Source organism: Manis pentadactyla, chromosome 2, assembly GCF_030020395.1.
Source record: "Manis pentadactyla isolate mManPen7 chromosome 2, mManPen7.hap1, whole genome shotgun sequence".
NCBI lineage: Eukaryota > Metazoa > Chordata > Mammalia > Pholidota > Manidae > Manis > Manis pentadactyla.
Window position 1 is genome coordinate 215,487,170 of NC_080020.1, and position 25,253 is coordinate 215,512,422.

General features: G+C 42.0%; 1 protein-coding gene across 5 annotated transcripts in view; it reads right to left on the reverse strand.

The window, feature by feature from the left end:
• The window catches only part of DRC1 (dynein regulatory complex subunit 1), a 46,714-nt gene extending 22,929 nt beyond the window's left edge, over positions 1-23,785 (reverse strand). The window contains exons 1-7 of one of the 5 annotated variants that reach the window (XM_057497354.1): positions 23,147-23,785; positions 16,188-16,275; positions 14,081-14,193; positions 11,668-11,851; positions 10,930-11,067; positions 9,848-9,934; positions 9,101-9,223 (exon numbers count right to left, since the gene is read on the reverse strand). In XM_057497354.1, coding sequence (XP_057353337.1) covers positions 9,101-9,223; positions 9,848-9,934; positions 10,930-11,067; positions 11,668-11,851; positions 14,081-14,193; positions 16,188-16,275; positions 23,147-23,298 — 885 coding nt within the window. In that variant the 5' untranslated portion in view covers positions 23,299-23,785. The remainder of the gene's footprint in view (positions 1-9,100; positions 9,224-9,847; positions 9,935-10,929; positions 11,068-11,667; positions 11,852-14,080; positions 14,194-16,187; positions 16,276-23,146) is intronic. The other 4 variants (XM_057497353.1, XM_057497352.1, XM_036903410.2 and 1 more) reach the window with 4 other exon arrangements.
• Positions 23,786-25,253: the final 1,468 nt, after the last annotated feature.

A 25,253-nucleotide genomic window follows, 5' to 3' on the forward strand; every position in this document is an offset into this window, starting at 1 on the left:
ATGTCCTTACTCCGACCTTCTGATTCTCATGTTAGTGTTTAGCAAACAGTGTTCATTTTAGATGAGAATAGACCCTACCTTACTCCATGGATTTTCACTAGCTGTATTCATTCATTCAGCAAACACATGAGTGCTTAGTATACGTCAGATACTATTCTAGGTGCTGGGAAAATACTGGTAAAGAAGGCACAGTCCCGCCCTGTCTCGGAGACAGACAGATCAACAAGCGCTGGGGTTAAGAAGTAAGACAGGTGAGCCCTGAGGGCCAGGGCACGTGTTCCTGAAGGACGGCATCAGCATGTCTAACTGAGACCTGGAAAGTGACCAGGAGTTACTCAGGTGGACACCTGAAGGGAGAAAGCTCTAGAGAGCCAAGAGAGAGTGAGGTACTTTGGGAGAACCATGAGCTGTTTCAGATGTGAAGTATGGGGCAGGGAATGGTCAGAAGTGAGGCCAACAGAGCGGCAGGGCCTTACCAAGCTAGGGCTGTAAAATTAACCCTGGAGGCAAGGGAGGGCCACGAGGCAATAAGCAGGAGAGTGGAATGATTAGTCCAGGCAATGTAGAAAGATCACTCTGACAACTGGTGAAAAACAGCTTAGAGAGGACAAGGCCGGAGGAGGGCCAATACAGACAGGCTTGCTCCAGCTTTTCCTAAGTGGAAAAGTGGAAGTGCAGGAGCACAGGATGCAAGTTAAACATAATCTGACCTTGACAAGGCAGAGACACGACGGTGACATGCCACGTGGCACTCTTCTAAGCCTCCTTCCCATCTCCCTCCACTACTGCATACCCTTGCAAGGGATCAACAGAGGAAATTACTCCAGGCAGCTACCACTACCTGCTTCTGGGTCATCTGCAAGGAGATAACTGGCTAGGAGGTGATGCTGAGGAGAATAAAGGTGTTAACACATCACCATAGACTGAGTCATTTCCATATTCCATGTGGAATCCAGGGTCAAGTGCAGTTATCCAGGTGGTCCTGGTGAATCACCCTCTGCCCTGTACCGTTTTAGGGAAGGCCCAGAGTGTCTACTAAGGAAAAGGGCTCTTGGCAGCTCTTCCTGCACCCAAGGGTGTTAGTCAAGAGTATCTTACTGAACGATCCCAGAGATTTTTAAATCTCCATTGTGGGACGAGTATTTGGATGTGTCCTGCAGAACAGAAGCCTGCAATACCTATTCTTTAACAGGTGGTCAGTGGAGAACCATCTGGGTCACTGGGATGGCAGCTAATTGTACCTTTCAATTTCTGTACTTGCTGAGTCAAATTTTTATTTAGTTTTTCTAGTTATATGCTTTTACGTATAAATTTTCCTGGTCGTGAAATAATATTTACTCACTGTAGAAAATGAGGAAGTAGAGTAAAGGAGAAAGGAGAAAATATAGAAGAATGGGCAAGAAAAACTACCAAAAAAAAAGGCAATTTCTGTTGACATATTGACATGTTTCCTTCAAGTGTTCTTCACAAAGTTGAACTCAAACTGTAGCTACAACTTTTATTCTACTTTTCTCCCTTAATATTATAGCAACAGTTTTCTATGTTAGTAGTTTAACATAATTTTAATGGTGCCTAATATTTGTAAGTGTTATAATAATTTATCATATATGAAATATTTATATTTATTGTAATATTTTACCATTTCCCTACAATTGTACATTTATATTGTTTTAATAATTTTCAATATTACAAAATAATGCTGGGAACAATTATATACAAACCTTTTGGGTATTCTGTTTACTTCCTTAAAGTAGATTCTCAGAAGTAGAATTACTAGGTCGAAGGCTCTCAATGAATTGCACTCCAAAGAGCAATTTACAGTTTCCACCCCAACTCGCCTCGTGTGCAAGTGTCCACTTACCCCTCCACACCCTGCTAGCACGGAGCAGGCCAAGGAAGGGCAGGCCACAAACTCTAAGTGCAGGTCTGGCCCTTGGATAGGGCACTTGGGGCAGGGCAGGGGCTGCATTCATTTCTTCCTGAGCATGATTAAATTTAATTTCAAATTTTCTGACTTGAACCACATTCCAAAGGGCCTATGGGAGATGCTGACAGTACAGCCTCATTTCAAGTGCAGTTATCCAGGTGGTCCTGGTGAATCACCCTCTGCCCTGTACCGTTTTAGGGAAGGCCCAGAGTGTCTACTAAGGAAAAGGGCTCTTGGCAGCTCTTCCTGCAAATTGCAAGTTACAGCCCACCTTCAAATGAAACCAGCCCTGCTGCTTCGAATGTGACCAGCCCTGCACAGAAGGGAGGCCACTGGCCTATGAGGTAGCTTGGCACAAGGTCCAACAGAGAAGTTTCGTGTTGGATGGTGACCATCAGAGTTACAAATGCACACCCACAGAGGAGGGTCTCCACAGCTGCTCCGGGTTTGGAATGACAGTGAGTGGCTGTTCCAGTATTCCCTGGGATGGACTTATGGGAGAGCCCTGAGACCCACAGTGCCTGGGTGTCTGCTCTGATGATGTCCTTTTTTCTTCTCACAGCTTTGCAACAAGCCCCTATCACTAAGTCAGCATTTCCCAGATTTATTTGGCCATAGAACAGTTTTCATATTTATAATACAATGAGAGCCTGTGAGTTATAAATGCAAGCTCAATCACATAAATGTTCATGTGAGTTTCATTCTTATAGGCAAATTATTACATAACAACAACAACTGTATAATGGACTCCATATTTTTCATACATAATACTTCTTGAAAGGAAAAAAAAAGCACTGGCTCACCTTTTCTTTGTTAGTTTTGTGAAACCTAAACACAATTTACAAAACTCTGAACTGAAGTAATGAAGTCATGTTTTTTTTGTGTGTGACCTGAAAGAATGTACATCTGTGCTGATTTTATACACAAAACCAACCAACCAACCCTGTCACCTGATTGTCTTCATTTACATTTGTTTGCTTGGGCTCACCCTTAATATTTATTAGCCAATTCTATTTCATCTTGTGGAAAACTTCTGCCCCTGTTTTTTGCTAGAATATTCTTAGGGGACCAACACCTGGGCTCCATATGGGAACCATAGACTAGCAATTTCATATCCAGCCTACACTCCTGCTCACTCTTCTTTCCTGTCACTTACTCTCTTATATTATTTATGTAGCTTTTCCTTCCTGCATTTCTTTCCTTGCTTTCCTTCTTATTCAAAAGGCTCTAAGTTCCTGGTGGGCAAATGTTCTGCCTTGTTTATCTTTGTGCTTTGCACAATAAGTTCACAATATTTGTTAAATAAATAACTTGCATTTAATTTTTTGTGATTAATATTCTGGTATTAAAGTTAACAGCCCCTAAATTTGAATCAAGCCATTTTACAATTTTAAATAAGCATGTAGGGCCTAAAATAAAAACACTTGCTTCCTGCATCAAGAACTAAGTGTTTCCTATTTACAATAGCCAAGAATTGGAAGCAACCTAAATGTCCATCGATAGATGAATGGATAAAGAAGATGTGGTACATATACACAATGGAATACTACTCAGCCATAAGAAAAGGGCAAATCCAATCATTTGCAGCAACATGGATGGAGCTGGAGGGTATTATGCTCAGTGAAACAAGCTAAGCAGAGAAAGAGAAATACCAAATGATTTCACTTATCTGTGGAATATAAGAACAAAGGAAAAACTGAAGGAACAAAACAGCACCAGAATCACAGAACTCAAGAATGGACTAACAGGTACCAAAGGGAAAGGGACTGGGGAGGATGGGTGGATAGGGAGGGATAAGGGGGGGAGAAGTAGGGGGGTATTAAGATTAACATGCATGGGGGGTAGGAGAAAAGGGAGGGCTGTACAACACAGAGAAGGCAAGTAGTGATTCTACAACATTTTGCTATGCTGATGGACAGTGACTGTAAAGGGGTTTATAGGGGGGACCTGGTATAGGGGAGAGCCTAGTAAACATAATATTCATCATTTAAGTGTAGATTAGTGATACCAAAAACAAAGCAAAAAAAAAAAAAGGGCAGTTCCTGTGTGGTAACCTCCAATGAGTTCTACACAAGGGTATAAAGGGCATATAAAAGTGTAGGCAAAGGGTCTGTTTGCGTTTATACAGAAGATCAAAGCCTAATTGGGCTACCCCGAAAATGAACTAAGATACGATATGAAAGAGAACTTCCAACATCAGCACTCTCTGGAAGACTCATGCCAGAAGATGATCATCAAAAAACCCCAACAAAGATCCACGCACTGCTACAGCTGTAGATGCACCCATCCCACCAGCTCCTGGACTTGCCATGGGAATGAAGGAGATATCTAAGCTGGCCTGTGCATACAGTAAAACAACAAATTTGACTGGATCTATACTGTTGGAACTCAACCAAGAATTAGGAGAAGTGCAAATTGTAGCGCTCCAAAATCTTACAACTACAGACTATTTACTGTTAAAAGAACATAAGGGATGTGAACATTCCCCAGGAATGGGTTGTTTTAATTTGTCTGATTTCTCTCAGACTGTTCAAGTTGGACAATATCCACCATATCATAGATAAGTTTTCACAAATGCCTAAGTGCCTAACTGGTTTTCTTGGTTTCACTGGAGATGGCTGGTAATTACAGATATGCTTTGGTTATGTAACTGTACTCCTATTATGTTAATGTGTGTGCGCAATTTAAGTAGTAGCTTAAAACCTATACATGCTGAAGTTACTCTACAAGAAGATATGTCAAAGAAATAATCAATCTTCCCATGTTTTCTTCCGCCTGCTACTTCTATAGCTTTTCTTCTTCCTTCCTAATTACAACCCTTAAATAGAATTCGTGCCTCATATCAAATTTACCGAGTATCATAATTCTTCCAAGTGGTAAAGATACCTCAAGACAAATGCTGGGCATAGAAGCTACAGGGCATAAATATGCAAAGAAATAAAAAGCGAACCATTTCAAACAATAAGGCTTCTCTCTCACTTACCAACTTCACATTTCCCTGTATGGCCCCGGAAGATGACTGGTTAGCCAGAGACGGGTAAGATTCCTCAAGGGAGGAACAACCTAAGACGGGCACAGTCGCAGGGGGGTCATCAGGTGAGAAATTGGGGATCAACAGAGGTGAGGCTTAGAACCTCACCCCCCCGTTCTGAGAGAAATCTTCTGCATACGTGGATGTTTTATTGCCCTTGTCTAGCTTGGATTAACACATAGTCTACAGGCACACACCTGATCATCTACATTTGCTCTCTTACAACACTAAACTATGCTTTCTACCTTTATCTTGTATCTACCTACCACTTCAGCATTTTATTAAAAATAATAATAATAAAGAGAGAAATGTGGTATCCACATATAAATCAAGTATAAAAACCAAATGAGTATTCATATTTGAACTGACTGTTTAGAGTTCATAATGCATGAGCAAAACCGAAAGTTTCTGTGATGACTGCCCTTGTACTGTTCACTATGTAACTTATTCATTATGTAAGAATTTGTTCTCCATGTAAGAACTTGTTTGTTATGCCTCAGAAGATTGGAGACTGACGAAAATTAGGCTTGTGGTGGATTAATGATTGTGCATTGAGACTGACGAAAATTAGGCTTGGGGTGGATTAATGATTGTGCATTGAGCATTGACTCCCCTATACAGAATTTTATTGTCGTTAACAACCATTTGATCAATAAATATGAGAGATGTCCTCACAAAAAAAAAAAAAAAAAAAAAAAAAAGGACAGACTTCCAATGGTAAAATAAATAAGTAACCAGGATGTAATGTATAGCATAAGGAATATAGTCAAGATATTGTAACAGCTTGGTAGGGTGATAGCTGGAACCTAGAATTATGTATATAAATGTTTTATCACTGTGTTGTACACTTGAAACTAATGTAATGTAATGCTGTGCGTCAACTACCCTTCAATAAAAAATAATTATCTAAAAAAAAAAAAGAAAAAAAAGTGATTAAGGTAGTAAATATTACAGGGTATGTGGGGGGAACTTGGTAATATGGGTGGATGAAGTAACCACAATGTTGCTCAGGTGAAAACTTCATTGGATTGTATATAAATGGTTCCTTAATAAATTAATATATATATATATCAGACTCAAAAAAAAAAGAAAAAGAACTAAGTGTTTCTAGTAGTTTATTTTGGGGTGGTGGGTGGGCATGGTAAAATCCCTCTGGAGTTCATAATGTTTATAGCTTCTCTTTGCTCATTAATAATGTGGCCTTACTAGCAGTAAGCATTTGAAAAATAAACATTCTCTTTTTTTACTTCTTGTGCTTTACCCATCAAACGTGAAATCTGTTGTATTGGATACTTTGTATTTTTGTGTTTTGCAAAAATTTTAGTGCCCATTTTAGAACTGATACAGTGCTATGAATTAGTTAGGAAGAGCAAATTTGATGTGAGCTGCATGCTGCTTCTTCTTCACAAAAAATGATGCTATTTGAATTTAATGTCTAGTGAAAGTACACCTTAGAGGCACTATGATAAAGTTCAACCTATTAAAATATTTCACATATTGCAATACGGGTAATCCCTGAATTGATTATCTTTTCCTAGTTCAAGGATAGTGTAGTACTGCATACTCTTGGTTTCCATTCTAACACAGGAAAGAACTGTTATGCAGAGCGACTGCACACACTTTCCCCCTGGGTATCTCCATCCACCTGCCTCCCACATACCTGCTCTCTACCACCAGTCCATCCACACAGGGTGAGCCAGGAAAGCAGGTCTCCTAGGCTCTCTACCTCTGTCCCTCACCTCCCTAGTTTTACCTCACTCCTTACCCCCCCTTAATCTCCCCATGTCCCAGAATTTTTTTGCTTTGTTCAAACATTTGAAGACTTGTACAAGATGAGGTTCCACGCCTGCAACTCAACAGCAAAAAAATAAACTATCCACTAAAAAATGGGCAGAGGACCTGAACAGACATTTCTCCAAAGACCTACAGACAGCCAAAGCACATGAAAAGGTGCGCAACATCACTAATTATCAGGGAAATGCAAACCGAAACCACAGGGCTGTGGTGCTTCTCTCCCACAGCCTGCTACTGCTCCTAATTCTCATTTCCATGACGTTAATATGAGAAAGGTCCAGGAAAATTCTCTAGATTGGTAAAAATACTGTAGTCCAACGGGGTTTTTCATTTAACCTTGTTATATAAAGGTGTGGTCTACCTCACACCTGTTAGGATGGTTACTGTCAAAAAACAAAGGACACAAGCGTTAGCGAGGATGTGGAGGAAAGAGAGCCCTTGTACACTATTGGTGGGTATATAAATTTGTGCAGCTACTATGGAAACGATACGGAGGTTCCTCAAAAAACTGAAAATAGAATTCCCATTTGATTCAGTAATCTCACTTCTGGGTGTATATCCAAATGAATTAAAATCTGGGTCTTAAAGAAGTACCTGTCCAGCCACACTCATTGCAGCAGTATTCACAATAGCCACGCTACAGAAACAACACAAATGTCCAGTGATGGACTAAAGGATAAAGAAAATGTGGTCCAGGCATACAATGAAATATTAAAAAGAGGAGGAAATTCTGCCATTTGCAACAACAAAGATGAACCTGGAGGACATTATGCAAAGTCAAATAAGCCAGACACAGAAGGACAAATACTGCCTGATCTCACTTACATGTGGGACCTAAAATAGTCAACCTCATGGAAGCAAAGGGCAGCATTTGCTACCAGGAGCTGCCAGGGGCTGGTGGGGGGGGAAGAGGGAGGTGTTGGTCAAAGGGTGCAAAGTTTCAGTTGTATAGGATGAATAAGTTCTGGAGATCGACTGTACAGCAGAGGGCCTATGATTAACAATGCTATATTATATACTTAAAAATCTGCTAAGAGGGTAGATCTCACAGTAAGTGCTCTTATCACAAAAGGAAAAACAAAAACCAAAACAACAAATAAAGGGATATGACTATTTTCCTGTTTGCAGCCAACAGTGTTTAGCCATGTCATGTAAGTTATCACAGAACCAAGATGCCTTAAGCAAGCCTAACAATAGCCATTGTCATTAAAGCATAATGTCTACTGCCCACATGAGTGGGGCTGCTCTCCCGCAGACTGTGGCTGTTCTTTGCCAGTAATTCTCATTTCCATGGCGTTAATATGAGAAAGGCCCAGGAAAACTCTCCAGATTAGTAAAAATATTGTAGTCCAGTGGGGTTTTTCATTTTACCTTGTTATATAAAGCTACAAGAAGATTAAGAACTGAAATCCTACCAAAGGCTTTGTGGAAAGTTTTAATCTAACATGTTTTCCTAGGTAAAGCCTGAAATGAATAGACCAGGTTTGAATATTAAGATGCAGTTACATTACATCTAAATGTAAGTAGAGATGAATTTTTTTAAGCGATGTTGAAATACAGAATTCTAGACTTGGAATAGTACTTCAGAAAGTAGAAAATCTAACTTCCTTCCCACTGCAAGAATCCTTCTTCAACACTGCAGACAGACAGTCTGTCTTTGAGTACTTTGAGGTAAGGGACTCCTTGTTTTGTGGAATGGCCTTTTCGGTATTGGATAGTTCTATCAGCAGGTTCTTTCTGCTGGTGAGTCAGAATCTTCTCAGTGCAATATCCAACCATCAGTTTGGAATAAAAGAATATAGGCTACTGAGCCAGAAAGAACTGGGTTTGAATCCAGGGCTTACCATGTATGTATTAGATAAACAGCCTTGTCTCTGAGCCTCAGTTTCTAGCATGTTATTAAAATGCTGTTAGTGATTTCTCCCTTCAGTGTTCATGTGAGGACTAGAGATACCGTATGTGAAGCACCTGGAATATGACAGATACTCATTAGATGGTGGCTGTCCCAGAACTGGCCCTCTGATGCAGCTAACTTGCCCTTGGGCTATTTTCCCTTTGCTCAGCTAAAATGCACAATTTTCTCGATGTTTCCTCACATGTCATGGCTTCCAGACCCCTCCTGGCCTCTTGGCAGTTCTCCTTTGGTTATTAAAGAAAGCATGCTTCCACATGTATCTTGTACATGAGCTCCTTCAGACATGATCATTTAAAAGAAATCAAATAATTAATCAATACTTGTTGGATGGACTAAGTCTAGACCATTATGGGCAGTCATGGAGGTGGGAACTCTCACAGGAGCCCTCCACTGGCTCTGCCACCCAGGCACCCCCCTGGGGAACAGGTCACACCTGCACATCCTGCTCCAGCTTGACTTTGATCGTGTTGTACTCTTCACAGTCCCGTATCCTCTGCCTGTCGAGCTGCTTCCCATAGTCCTCTACTTTCTCTATGCGGTTCATGAGATACTCTAGCTGAAGGCACAGGAAGACAAAGGGAAACAGGTCCTGTCCCTCCCCAACCCAACCCTCCAGATGGCCTGCTAAGTGGGCCACAGGGGAGGAACTCAGAGTGCCATGGCTCTGCAGGGAGTTTGTTGGGCCTCAGAAGGCCCTGCGCCCCAAGGCTTTGTATTGCTCAACAGGGTCCTTGCTCCAAAAGGAATCCTCCATCAGGAAACTGAGCACAGACCCTGCGGTCAGACATTTGTGCTTCCTGAGAAAACCTGCTGGGTCTCAGTCGAGTTATTTCTTTGCTCTTTATGTCTCTGAAATAAAGCAATGACCCCATGCCCTTTAAAGAAGTGTCTTCAAATATCTTCTTGGGCCACAAATATTCACGGCTGGGGAAGATGCCCAGGAAACAAAGGAGAGAGTCACAGGACCACAGAAATCAGAGCAAGATGCAAAGGTGGTACCCACACCACCATCTGCAATGCCATACTGACTGACCATGGCATGATGTAATGAATGTCCATCATGGCAACCCTCCCCAAGATACATAAAGCCCAGCAAATTCAGTCACAGCAGAAATCACCCCAGACTCCACAGACCACCCTTGACTCACCCCCACCCCTTCCTCCCCTGCCACCCCTTTACCTCCTTGGCATTGTGAGCCTCCAGTGCCCGCTCCCACTTCTTCTTATTACCAGCCAGCAGCTCTTGTCGTTCCACCTCAAATGCTTTCTACAACCAAGGAAAAGGGCTCTTGTGTCTGTTTTGATTAGACAGGCCCCACAGTATCAAAGAGGCCTTAGATAACAGCTCAAGTGCCAAGTCACCAACCACAGAGACAAAGTCAAATCCAAATGCAGATCTGCCACATTTCATGCAAACAAATGACTCTGGAAGGAGTTGCATAGAAATTAGGTGTTATGAAGCCTGTACTTCATTTAAATTTAGAGAGGAACTAAGCCAACTGTCCTGTGGCTTAGTCAATATCAGAGGCAAGGAGCTGGAGGAAGGCCAGTGTCCTTATTGGCAGTCACAGGGAGAACTGTGGCCTATAATTCAACCATGACTAGGGCTGGTATATTGCTATGGTTGGGGTCCCCGTGCAGCCAAGGCAGCATGGAGCTCATGAGGGGTAGGCCTGGGATGCAGAAATGAGTCTACAACAATCCAAAGAGAAAGTTCTCCACCCTCTTGGCTCTCTTCCATTTTGGAAAGACCTTTTTCTCAATCTTAATCTTTAGCATTTCGTTTTAATTTAAAATATCAATTCCTAAAACCTGTCTGGCACTCCTCTTTCCCATCCCCCATCCCTGACTGCATTAAATAAATCAAACAAATGATGGTTATGGAGCACTCACTCCTCCACTCCTCTCAGCCTTACCCAGTTCTATTTTCTTTCAAAGCACTGACCACCATCTGTCAAATTATGTATAAAATAATGTATCTGTTCATTGTCTAGCTGTCTCCTACTAGAATATAAGCCCCATCGAGGACTCTGTTTGGTTCATGGCTATACCCCCAGCTCCTGGTACAGTGCCTGGCATATAGTGGGCACTTGACAAACGTTTCTTGAATGAGTGAATGAATAAACAAGTTAATGAACCCCTAGAGCACAGAAATCAGAGGATGGAGCCTTCTGGAACCCTCCTTAGACAGGGAGGACAGGCAGACCCAGACCCCTCCCAGAGGCCTCCCGACAGCAGAGCACAGTTCTTTGACACCGTTACCTCAATGTGGTGGAGCTCCTGACGGAAGGTTTTCATCAAGCTCTTCACTTGTTCTTCCATCCTCTCCAGGAGCAGGCAGATGTCATCTGACTGTTTCTTCAGATCCTTTACATACTGGTCATCCTTTGTTTTTAACTCCTAGAAAAGAGCATGGCAAAGGTTGGTCCAGGAAGCAAGAGGGCAAGCACCTCCCCTGGGACCCCTCTCATCAGTGCCTGGGCACACTAGGAATTCCACGTGTGCAAAGTGAAAGTGGCTTCAGCAGAGACTGAGGAGGCCTGGGAGAGAGCGCCGGCAGATGGAGTCGGGTGGGCACGGCTCGGGAGCAAAGCCTTTAGAGCAGCTCAGGATCAAACTCTCAGTTAGTACTTGCTGCAAATTTCCCTGCAAGGTCCCAGAAGGCCTGGGGGGCAGGGAGGCCAGGGTTGGGGCCCCAGCTGAGCAATTAATGTTCAGATTCCATCATGGGAACATACCTAATGCAGACTAAGTTCCATTCCTTAATTAAAACAAAATCTAAAATAGCATATGCTATGAAAATACATCTTTTAAGACAGCCAATAATCCAAAATCACGACAAAGCCTTTTCTTCTGATTAAAAGGTTATCATCTGATTTGTGCAGCATTCTGAGTAATGATGCCAGGCCTCCACATTTTTTTCACTAAGGAAAAGCACACCAGTAACCAGATTACACTCCAGCCACGTACCGTGTGGCCGGCCTGGCCGCCCACTCTTACCTGCTGCAACTCGCTGATGAGCTTGTTCTTATCTTCTATTAGCCCCGCGCAGTGCACCTGCTGGGCACTGAGCATGTCCCACAGGTCCTGGGGAATTCTCTTCAGTTTGCCCTCCGCCCATTTCATGGTGATCTCATCAAATTTGTCCTGACTGCTCTTGACTTCGTTCTCCAGCTTTTCGAGTCTGCAAATACAAACAGGCTGGCCATGCCTGCCCAGGGCCAGGTGCTGCCTCCCGCTAGAACATGCCAGCTCGCAGGTGTGTCAGTAACACAAGGACTGGGCACCAAGCACTGCCTCCACGTGTGCCCACGCAAAAGCAAACCAGGGTCTGAGAAATCTTTTATTTAATGCTTAGCTAAAGCAACTGAGACCAAAAACAGACCAGCATTAAAGCTATACATACATACATTTATATACACACACACACACACATATGGATCAGAGTCAGTGTGTCACATACTTCTGAGTAAGATGGTGACATACAGTAGTTAAACACTTGGTCACTGGAGTCACATAGCTTGTGTCCAATCCTGACTTTGCAACCAACTGCCTCTCAACTTTAGGTAAGTTGCTTAACCTAAGCAAGCCCCATTTTTCCCATCTGTAAAATGGAGAGGATAAGAAATATGGCTGCTGTCAGGATTAAATAAGATGATACTCAGCACAGCAGTCACTGAACAACGGGAACTTGTATTCTTATTTTTTATTATCAACATGACCTCAAGTGTCTGGCCATTCCTCCCAAGTTAACAATAAATGACCAGAGGAATGTACAAATAAGGAAACCCAACCATTAGCAAAGGAAAATAGAGAAGGCCTTTCCAAAAATTCCAAAGAAACTCTGGGGTGTCGTGTACTGAGGACAGGACCAGACTGAAGGAAGGCCCTGGGCTGAGACATGAGGCCCCTCCAGGGAGCCACAGCCAGGACATATGCCAGAGACTCTCGTGACCCCAATAGACTGTAATTCTATGAGGCTGCTCCAAAACAAGAGAGCAACCCCCTGCAAGAACAGGAACCCCTACTCTACCATCTGGCCATACCCTGTCTCCTCTCCTCCTTTCAATTAAGGGCACAGAGCACATACTAGAATTCAATTGACTTTTTTCTTTAAAAAATGAAAAATAGCTATCAGATCATTTTTCCAAAAACCCACATTTATCTTGTAACTCTGCCACTTAAGACCTTCAGTTTTCCCTCAATGGCTACAGGACAAAGCTAACTCCTGGGCCGGCGCCCAGGGTCTTCCACCTGCTAGGGATTTGTTCGGGTCCTGGTACAGTCCATGACAAGCAGTGGGAAGCTGCAAGAATAAAGTCACCAATTACATACTGATAAAATGTGTAAAGTTGCTAATGGGGAAGCTACTTATGCTGAACAACTAAAAAATTTGTTGTTGAAATTGTGCTGTGTATGTACACGCTGAGATGAGCTGAAATGGTCAAGTGGGTCACACTTCTAACTGAACTGTATTTAAGAAATTAATTGAAGAACAAGCCAATGGAAGAGTTTAAATGAGGACCTCTGTCCCTACTGGTATCAGTCCACTTCTGTGCCCAAACCAAAGAAGTTGAATCTTTCCAAGCAGCTTACGCCTGCCTCCTTGTTGGGCAGCCTGAGACCTGGGAAGATGGGTGTGTGTGACTGCCTGCCTGCTGAGGACTGGAGCTGAGGCTCGCCATCGGTTCCCATTATCCCTCCGACCCTCTATCCTTCTAGGCACAGAGTCTATGCTATTCTTTAATATGCTACTATTTGTATATAACACTGAGATGTTTATGGGTTGGTCATTCTGATTAATTTAAACCCAGAATAGACCAATCTACCTTCTTAGCCTCATCTCCTTTCTTCCACAACCCCTCCCCCATACATCCTTCATGATCACGCTGTTCCCAAGCATATCATGTAATCTCACACCTTTGCACAAGCTATTCCCTCTGCCTAAAATGCCCACTGCTTGAATCCTCAAACTCCTATTCATCCCTTAGGGCCCACCTCAAATACCACTTTGCCCGGAAAGCTTAATTCTCCAGAAAGAATTAAAGGCCTCCTCATATGTGTTTCCATAACTCTTTATACATACATTTATTTTAACACAAATCATGGTTTGGTGTTTCCCTGTCTATCTCAACTAGACCAAGAGCATCAAAAGCAGAGGCCATGTTCACTCCTCTTTGCATCACTTCTTGGTACTTACCAGGGATGTAATACTACTTCAGGAAGGAACCGGGAAGGGAGGGAAGCAGGGAGGGAAGGAAAGGAGAGAGGGAGGGAGGATTCATAAGGGGCAAGAAGAGGATTCTACTGCACTATTTTACATAGCCACTTTCCAATGACTGGGGAGAATTTTGGGGACCCACAGAGCAGATATCCACACATCCCCCAGGCTGCAAAGCAAGGGGCTCCTCACCTCTGTCGCTTTATCTCCTCTTCTTCGACTCTCCTGTGGATCTCTCTGATATCTGCAGCAACCTGGATATTTGTCACCAACTCAGTGCCACAGCGCAGCAGTTTAGCCAATTTCTGAAAATAAACAAGAATTTATAAAGTTAGAAACATTTTGCCCAACCATCTGTAGCTGCTTCATCCAGCCAGGCAGGAACCAAAAGCCTCCTTAAGACTTTGAAGAGTCGCACCTATCAGCAACCCATTTCTACCAGGACCAAGATGAAATAGGAAACAAAAGAATTACCATTAAAAAAAGACAACTAATATGGTTCAGGCTAATTATGATGGAGTCCAAGATATATATAATGGCAGTGGGAGATGCAAAATGATGGGTATAGAAAAAAATAGTGATATTGATGAAATGTTGAATATGAAAAATGAGAGATTTGGAAAAATCTAGGATGGTTCCCTCCTCTCTTCTGCAACTACATTCAAACTTGGGCTTTTAGAATCCAAAGCCATTCTTCTGTTGATCTTCCTGCTACACTATTTATGATGAATATATCTAATCCATGTTGCAAAAAAAAAAAAGATTACTAAGGTACGGGCCAAGGGCAGGGGCCCTCATGTCCTGGGCTTAGGGCAGCGCTAATTATTAATACCTTGATATTGAGGGAGGCAGCACTGGTTTTCATACATTTCTCTTCGAGCCAACGTTCTTCATGACTTAAGTCCCAAGTGAAAGGAAACTTGAAAAGCTGCTACTGAAAACAATATTGTCTCTCAGGTTTTCTCAAATAAAGAGTACTCAAATGAACAGTAAACCAATGTTTGGAAGATTATATATAAATTCCTTTTCATCTTGCACAGAAATGCTCAGAGATCACCGATCCTTTAGATGAAATAACCTAAGTACAAAGAGGTGATGTGATGTGACTCCTCTACTTCCCAGTAAACAACAGATTTGGAGTGAAAACCCACAGCAGTTCAATATTCTTTCCATGCAGTAAAATATCTTCTCCTTGACATAATACAGTATAGGTTATTCAATTCTCTCTATATATCTCTATGCTCTATAATAGTAATATTTCAGTAACTTAAATAATTGTTCTCCCAGGAAGGATACCTCAGTTTTGGCCAGAAGTGGTCTCTCTCCTCTCCACTTTTTAAAATCCCATCTGTTTTTATAAGACCTAGTTCAAATCCCACTTTCTCCATATAACCTCCCTCATCAGGCTAGCTTGGTGAGCTCTCTTCCATATCTCACAGTATCACTGTCTGTGCAGTTCACTTAGCAATTAAATTAAACACAGCACTTTGCCAGCTCTGGCTTGCTGTTTCGCATTGCTGTTTATTCCTCCTGCACCTCTTGTTCCAAGTCCTTTATTAAATATCCCAGGAGCCCTGTCATTGCCATGAGAACGTGATCAATGATTTAGTATTTATCGAGCACAAGCTATGCACTAATCCATAGGTGTTCAAGGAGGTGCTCCCTCTCCTAGAGCTTACAGTCCCATTGGCGACCCTGCAGGCACACACATTTGAAAAGTCATCCTAAAATGAAATGAATTGTACAGACAAGAACTACTCAATGTATGAATTAAAGGAGTTCAGTCTGGGCTGAGGAGGAGTTCAGAAGGAGTAGGGACTTGAGATGGTCTGAAAGTATGGGAAGGTAACCTAATGAGAGGAGAGAGAAGACCAAAAGGCCGAGGAGAGGAGGGGAGCCAAGGGGAGAGGAAGACTTGGCATTCCAGATGATCCGTGGCCCCAAACAGAAAGCACAAAGGTGCCTCGGGCTGAGTGAGTGGGTCAGCCCAGCCAAAGTGGAAGGCCCAAATTGGGTTAACAATGGGAGGGAAGACTGGAAAGATAGCATGGGAACAGACTACAAAAGACTTTGAATGTCAGGCTGACACATCTGGACTGTATCCTATCAATAATCCATAGAGTAGTATGAAAGCTCACTCCTAGAAAGTTCCTAAAATGAGAAAGTTTCAAATTCAGATCTGCCTAGAGACAGGAATATGGAATCTTGAGATTCTTCTAGTCCAAGTACAGAAACCATGAAATTATATGCCGTCTCCAGGATCCTGGGGCCAACAGGACCCTTTGCTCCTAGGTCATACCAGTCTGCTTTCTTCCTTCTGTTTGCAGCTCTTGCTCTGATCTTCCTCACTCTCCTTTTTCCCATCTAAATATTCTCCAAGTGCTTCCCTGTGATGGAAAAAAACAGAGACACTGAAGTTCTTTCTAGTACTTAGATCCTATATTTAAAGTTTCCATAGTACAACATACCATATAAACAAATATATATTCCATATGGATAAAAATACAAATATTAAAAAAACACAACCATAAAGATACTGGAAGAAAATACAGGACAGAAAACATCTTAGAATAAAACTGAAGTTAAAAAAAAAGATTGAAAGATTTTACTTCCAAAAATTTTTAAGTTTTATCCTTAAAAGTCAAGGGATAAACTGGTAAAAGATATTTGACAAAATTTTGCCATCTCTAAAATAGAATGGGCTCCTTCAAATCAATACAAAAAAGGACAAAATACCAATTAGAAAAATTGGCAAAGGATGTGAACAGGCACTTTACAGTAGAATACAAATGGCAAGTAGACATTTGAAATATGTTCAACTTCACATACAACCAGAAAAATGACACTGAGAACCCTGTCAGTCAGGTATTAATTACTCTCCTATAAGACAAGAAAAGGTTGATAATATTAAAAGGTTAATAATATCAGGTGTGGCCAAGAGTGTGGGTGCCCCACTATTCATACTCCATGGGTGGGAATGTGATGTGTAACAACTAGTTTAAAAGAGAATTTGGCAACATTTATCAAAAATTTAAATATGCCTCCCCTTCCCTTAGGAATTTTCTACAGGAAGCTTTCACAAGTACTCAAAGTAGGCACAAGAATGACTATCAGAGCACTGATGATATTAGCAGGAACATGGAAGCACTCTATACACATATTAATAGCCGCCTATTTAAGTAATTGATGTAGAGGCAACAATACAAGAAAATATTTTGTGGCCTATAAAAAGAACGATATAATATCTAGCAGCATAGAAAGATGTCCACAATATTTAGGTAAAAAGAACTAGTTGTAGAATATGGAAAACATAGTACCAGTTTCTATTTCAGTATTCTTGAGTCGGCTAAGTCATTTACCATCTGTCTTAATGCTTCCCAGCTTCCAAAATTTTGCTGTTGAGTCCTCCTGTTTTGCATGACATTGTGGGTTTATGTCTTTTTCACTTAATCCCTTTAAATGTCATTTTAATGGAGTTTTGATAGAGTTCCAAGATTATGTGTTCCACCCGCCATCTTTACTCAGAAGTGACATCTCCCAAGAATTTGAAACTTTACTTGAAACCCTAGAGATTGGGAGTTTCAGGGGCTATTAGCCCATTAATCCGGTTCTTTATCTTTATACAACATTTGATTCTGTTAACAGCTTCCTCCCTAAAAATACACCTCATGGCATTCCGAGCAAGGCCCAAGCAGTCAGGGCAGTGGGCACCCCAGCCAATCAAGGAGCCTATGGACAATTTAAAAGCAATACCACTGACTAAAAGTCAGCCTGCTTTTTGTATCAATGTGTACCAGCAACAAAACAATGTCAGTGATAAAACACTCCTTTCTGAAAAATGTTTGGTTAATCTAAGTTCTAAACAATTGTTACAGACACTGTCGATTTTTAATAATACATCTGTAAGCTTCAATATAGCACCTTTCCATTTCTTAGCCCTTAATTAACAAGTTAATTCAGAGAACAAGCAATTATATAATTGGCCTTTGACACACACAGACTCAGCTACGTGCATGTCTTCTGAGAGCACCTTCGAAATGCTTCAGAACTGTCCCAGCCCACTTAGGGGCATTTGCACACCCCCACCCCTGAGCTCCTACATAACCCTGCAGTGTAAACAACAGCCCAGTTATTGAAAAGACAAAGAAATTGAACTTGAGTTACTTCACTTCTGTCATTCTACAGGCAACTCATTTCCCAAACCTTTCGGAATTCTTTTGGAAGATTTCTTGAGGTGTTTTTTCTTCCTTTTTTTCTCACCCACTTCTTTTTGCACTGGCCACTTGCTTCTTGTCTTCATATGACAGCAGTAACCCTTTGTCAGCATTTCCTCTTCTATCAACTTCTAAATGCTGGGTTTTCTTATGGCTTGTTCAGGAGCTCTGTTCTCCCTCTTTTTATCCTCTTTCCCAGTGTAATTTAATTCATACCCATGGTTTTAAATATAATCATAATGCTGCTGACTCTTTGCACTGATATCTCTAATCCAGAATTCTCTTCTGAGTTTAAGACCCTTATACCTAATAGACATCTCAATTTTAATGTCTCACAAAATCCAACTTTGCTTAATATGTTCAACATCAAACTCTTGATTTCCAATTCCTGCCTCACTACCCCATTGCTATTTTTAACATCTCCATAAAAGTCATTACCATCTATACAGCTGTGCTGTTCAAACCATTCTTGCTTTTCCCCTGTCTTTTACCCTCATATCCAATCTATCAGTAAACCCAGTCAATTTCAACTCCAAAACATGTCTGAAGAGAAATACCAAATGATTTCACTTATCTGTGGAATATAAGAACAAAGGAAAAACTGAAGGAACAAAACAGCACCAGAATCACAGAACTCAAGAATGGACTAACAGGTACCAAAGGGAAAGGGACTGGGGAGGATGTGTGGGTAGGGAGGGATGGGGGGGGAGAAGTAGGGGGGTATTAAGATTAGCATGCATGGGGGGATGGGAGAAAGGGGAGGGCTGTACAACACAGAGAAGACAAGTAGTGATTCTACAACAGTTTGCTATGCTGATGGACAGTGACTGTAAAGGGGTTTATAGGGGGGACCTGGTATAGGGGAGAGCCTAGTAAACATAATATTTGTCATGTAAGTGTAGATTAGTGATACCAAAAACAAAACAAAACAAAACAAAAAAAAAAGGGCAGTTCCTGTGTGGTAACCTCCAATGAGTTCTACACAAGGGTATAAAGGGCATATAAAAGTGTAGGCAAAGGGTCTGTTTGCGTTTATACAGAAGATCAAAGCCTAATTGGGCTACCCCAAAAATGAACTAAGATACGATATGAAAGAGAACTTCCAACATCAGCACTCTCTGGAAGACTCATGCCAGAAGATGATCATCAAAAAACCCCAACAAAGATCCACGCACTGCTACAGCTGTAGATGCACTCATCCCACCAGCTCCTGGACTTGCCATGGGAATGAAGGAGATATCTAAGCTGGCCTGTGCATACAGTAAAACAACAAATTTGACTGGATCTATACTGTTGGAACTCAACCAAGAATTAGGAGAAGTGCGTTTTCACAAATGCCTAAGGTGCCTAACTGGTTTTATTGGCTTCACTGGAGATGGCTGGTAATTACAGATATGCTTTGGTTATGTAACTATACTCCTATTATGTTAATGTGTGTGCGCAATTTAAGTAGTAGCTTAAAACCTATACATGCTGAAGGTACTCTACAAGAAGATATGCCAAAGAAATAATCAATCTTCCCATGTTTTCTTCCGCCTGCTACTTCTATAGCTTTTCTTCTTCCTTCCTAATTACAACCCTTAAATAGAATTCGTGCCTCATATCAAATTTACCGAGTATCATAATTCTTCCAAGTGGTAAAGATACCTCAAGACAAATGCTGGGCATAGAAGCTACAGGGCATAAATATGCAAAGAAATAAAAAGCGAACCATTTCAAACAATAAGGCTTCTCTCTCACTTACCAACTTTACATTTCCCTGTATGGCCCCGGAAGATGACTGGTTAGCCAGAGACGGGTAAGATTCCTCAAGGGAGGAACAACCTAAGACAGGCACAGTCGCAGGGGGGTCATCAGGTGAGAAATTGGGGATCAACAGAGGTGAGGCTTAGAACCTCACCCCCCCGTTCTGAGAGAAATCTTCTGCATACGTGGATGTTTTATTGCCCTTGTCTAGCTTGGATTAACACATAGTCTACAGGCACACACCTGATCATCTACATTTGCTCTCTTACAACACTAAACTATGTTTTCTACCTTTATCTTGTATCTACCTACCACTTCAGCATTTTATTAAAAATAATAATAATGAGAGAAACGTGGTATCCACATATAAATCAAGCATAAAAACCAAATGAGTATTCATATTTGAACTGACTGTTTATAGTTCATAATGCATGAGCAAAACCGAAGGTTTTTGTGATGGCTGCCCTTGTACTGTTCACTATGTAACTTATTCATTATGTAAGAATTTGTTCTCCATGTAAGAACTTGTTTGTTATGCCTCAGAAGATTGGAGACTGACGAAAATTAGGCTTGTGGTGGATTAATGATTGTGCATTGAGCATTGACTCCCCTATACAGAATTTTATTGTCGTTAACAACCATTTGATCAATAAATATGAGAGATGCCCTCACAAAAAAGAAAAAAAAAAAAAAGGACAGACTTCCAATGGTAAAATAAATAAGTAACCGGGATGTAATGTATAGCATAAGGAATATAGTCAAGATATTGTAACAGCTTGGTAGGGTGATAGCTGGAACCTAGAATTATGTATATAAATGTTTTATCACTGTGTTGTACACTTGAAACTAATGTAATGTAATACTGTGCATCAACTACCCTTCAATAAAAATTAAAAAATAAATAAAATAAAATAAATCAAATGAATATTCATATTTGAACTGACTGTTTAGAGTTCATAATGCATGAACAAAACCGAAAGCTTCTGTGATGACTGCCCTTGTACTGTTCACCATGTAACTTATTCATTATGTAAGAATTTGTTCTCCATGTAGGAACTTGTTCGTTATGCATCAGAAGATTGGAGACTGACGAAAATTAGGCTTGGGGTGGATTAATGATTGTGCATTGAGTATTGACCCCCCTATACAGAATTTTATTGTTGTTAACAACTATTTGATCAATAAATATGAGAGATGCCCTCACAAAAAAATATATATATATATAAACACACTTCCAATTGTAAAATGGATAGGTAACCGGGATATAATGTATAGCATAAGGAATATAGTCAAAATATTGTAACAACTTGGTATGGTGATAGGTGGTACCTAGAATTATCATGTATATAAATGTTGAATCACTGTGTTGTACACCTGAAACTAATGTAATGCTGTGTGTCAACTACCCTTCAATAAAAAAATAAAAAAATAAAAAATAAATAAAAAATAAAAAATAAAAAAACAAAAAAACAAAACAAAACATGTCTGAAGTACATTTGCTTTTCTTCCAAGCCCACTGCCATTAACTAGTCCAGACCAACTTCAGTGCAACTGTTTCCTAACTGGTCACCTTACTTGCACCTCTGGCTCCTCCAAACCATTCCCCCAAAGACAACCACGTGATCTTAACATACTTAAAAATTTGAGAAACTCCCACATTGGGTCCTTGGCCTGTGGGTCAGAGTTAATCACGATAGGGAAGGCCAAATGGATATCTCAGAAACCATATCCAAGTACATAAAAAAAAAAAATAGTATCACAGACAGAGGATGGTGGGGATTGGTGTCACCCTTGAGGATCTTTAGGATGCAGAAGTTGTGGTACCTATCAAATCTCCATTTAGTTCAGAGGTCTGGTCCCTGCAAAAACTAGATGGATCTGACCAAATGATTGTCAATTACTGCAAGCTCAACCAAGCAGCAATCCTGATTGTAGTGGCCATGCAAGTGTGACATTTTCCCAGAGCAGATTACTGTGGCCTTAGGTACATGGAATGTGGCCACCGATTTGGCCAAATACAGTTTTTTCTACCTTAATCAGGAATAAGGATCAGGAAGTTCTCATTTAGATGCAACAGATAATAATATGTACTAACATAGCCCTCATGGGAGGCTCACAAGGCCATGTTAATTCTCCTGATATCTGTCAAAATATAATCTGAGGACCATCTGGATATCCCACAGAACATCCCATTGACCCAGTGCATCAGGGGTGGCAAACTATGGCCTGTGGGTTTTTGTATGGACCACAACCAAAAAATGATTTTCAAATGGTTTAAAAAAAGAAAAATCAGGATAAATAGGCAGAGCATAGAGCATTTTTAGGGGAGTAAAACTATTCTGTGATATAATGGTGGATATATGCCATTATACACTTGTCAAAATCCACAGAACATCAAGAGTGGATAATAATGTCAACTATGGACTTTGGGTGATAATGATAGGTCAGCGCAAGTTTACCAATTATAACAAACATACCACTCTGGTGGGGTTGTTTTACATGTGTGGGTGGGGGAGGGGGCATAGCGGCATCTCCATACTTTCCACTCAATGTTGCTGCAAACCAAAAACTATCACAAAAAAATGACCATTTAGAAAAAAAATCAAAATATGAAGAATATTTTGTGACACATGAACATTAAATGAAATTCAATTTTCAGTGTCCACAAGTAAACTTTTGATGGAACAGTCATGCTACTTTGGCCCCCTCATGTCCAGTGGCCAGCAGACAAGTTGACATCTTGGAAGGACCTTGCCCAGCAGGAAAAGGTGTTAGCACTGTTACACACAGTGAGGGCCTTCAGGAATTCAGGGGATCACGCAGGTGTCCCTTGGTACCCCTTTATGACAGCCCAGTGTGTCTGTGAATGGACAGGTACTGCAGCCATAGCCCTTCTGAAATGAGAACTTGTGTCATCACACAACCAGGAAAGTCACTAAGCCAGAACTGATAGCTGAGGTCCACTGGATAATCACTTGTGGAAGGAAGGCAGGCTGGAAGGGAAGGAGGAAAAAAAGACCCGGGAGGGTTGGTCATGGATCGCCTGAATCTTGAGTGTATTGCCCGGCGTACCGGCGCAGTGGGCTCACAATCCATTTCCATCTGTGACTTTACTTGTTTGTTGACTGTTTTAGTATCCCTTAGTTCACTTGCACCTTCTGGAAGAAATACTGTCTCAAAAGACAAGCCCTGGCCCAACTCGCCGCAGGTGCCACGCCCCCGGGAAGCCGCCCCTGCATCCCCACCCTGCATCACGGACACTGCGGCGCTCCGCGGGGACCCACCCAGGCCCGCTCACCGCCGCCGGGCTTCCAGGCGCGCCGCGATGCGGAGGCGCCGCGCCTGGATCCGCTCCTGAGGGTTATCAGAATGTAACGAGGGCCCTGGAATCGGGGTGGGTAAGTGCTCCTCCTCCTCCTCCAGGACTTCCCGGGATCCCGGCGGATTCATGGCGGGTGCCCCGGGCAGCTCCGTCTGACCACTGCCGGACCACCGCCCGGTTACCAGCAACAAGCCGTTGCCACAGAAGAGTCGTCACCGGATCCGCAGGTGGAGTGAGTGCGCGCGCAGCTCTCCAGGCCGCGCCCACCGGTGCTCGGAAAGGGGTTCCGCATCTGGAACGTTGTTCCTCCCCCCGTTGGGGTGTGAGTACTGTCTTGAGCCCGCCTGAGTCGTATTAGCGGAGACTGGACCACTCGAGAGCTGGGCCAAATTGTGGTTCATCACTTCCTGACCCTGATGATTAATTCATCAAACAAATATTCCTCAAAATCACATTCATTAAACTTTAATTGAGTACCTTCTCTCTCTGCCAAGTGCTGTGCTAGTTCTAAGGATACAGGCGTTCTCTGCTCGTAGAGGGTGTAGGAATAGGCCCAATCCTGAGCCTATTGACTCTTTGGAAAAAATATACCAACGTATATTGCATCCATCTATTCGTCATCCTTACATTTTGGAGCCCCCACTTTGTGCTTTGGGTCCCTATCTCCTGTAGAAGGTGAAACCTGCTACCAGTACATTTGTATCCAGCAAGGGATTGTTGTTTTCTGCAGCCTTTTCTGTAGGGCCAAACCTGGGACAATCCCACCATCACCACCTGCAATCACATACTCTCAGAAAGAGGAAAAGAGTAGAGGAAAAACACTATGGGGGAGGGAGTAGAGGAGTGGAATTACAGGCACAGAAGCACAGTTAAACTCAAAGAAGCCCTGTCCCTTGAAAAGGCAGTATGTCCCAGGTGCTGTATCTCATTGCCAACAATAGTTTCTTACTGATGGTTCAACCCCTTTCAAAAACACAAGGGATTATATTTGACACTCTTGTCCCACTGGCCTGTGGGAAACTCTAGAAAGGGCACTGGAGCAGTAAGAAAATGCAGGTACTGGTCCTAGACCTGCTCTGCCACCTTGGGTAAGTCACTTCTTGAGGCCTGTTTTCTCAACTGTTATATGGTACTATCTACCTACTCAAGTCACAGGCAATTATAAGGCCAAAGATAAGCCCTTTGTGAGTATGACCTACCCAGAGGCAAATGGAATTTTTTTAAATTAATTTTCCAAGTCTGCAAAAGGTAGAGATTTAGGAATGCTAAAATCTTGGACACATACACACACACACTCTCTCTCTCTGGAGTAGATTGGAGGCAGGGGGCTTCTGAGCTTCAGGGCCCTCTCCCTCCTCTGGTTGTAACCTGAAGCATTAAACTTCCCTAGCGGCTATGGAATCAGAGGAGCAAAGTAGAGTTCTGACCATAAACTCTTCCAGGTCCCACTTTCTACCATCTGAGAAGAGAAATAAGTGTGTGTGCATGTCTACAGCTGAGTAGGACACCATGAGACAATGGGAATCAGCAGTTACCTGAGAGACAGGTGAGAGACAGTTACCATGAAAACCCATAAGGAGTGACCAATGAGGACTTGGTCCTAAAGCTGTGCCCAGATACCATCATTCCAGACATCTTTTGTGATAACGACTCTGGTTCACTTTTCTGTTGTTTTGGTTGCTGACATCTTTAAGCCTCATGCCTTTCTTCCCCCTCTGCCCTACATCTGGGCAGCTGACTTTAAAAAGCCTGGGTGCTCTCTCCTTTCGTCCTGACCAGAGGTCCCAAATGTGTGTGCTGAATACCCTCATCCTGGCCCCACCTCCAACCACAGTATAAGCCCCAAGTCAATCTCCTTTCCTGGCTCTCTCTAGCCATTGTCCAACCAGCTGGGAGGTCTTGTTTGACGTCACAGACAGCCTCAGCTACATAAGTGATAAACCTTTTTCATAGGTGTGGAAAAAATGACAGTCACTGCTAGAAATGCACTTTTTAGGAGAACAATTTACCAATATGTATAAATAGTTTAAATAAGCATATGCATTGAGTAGGCAATTCTATTTAAAGAATTATCCTTGAGAGA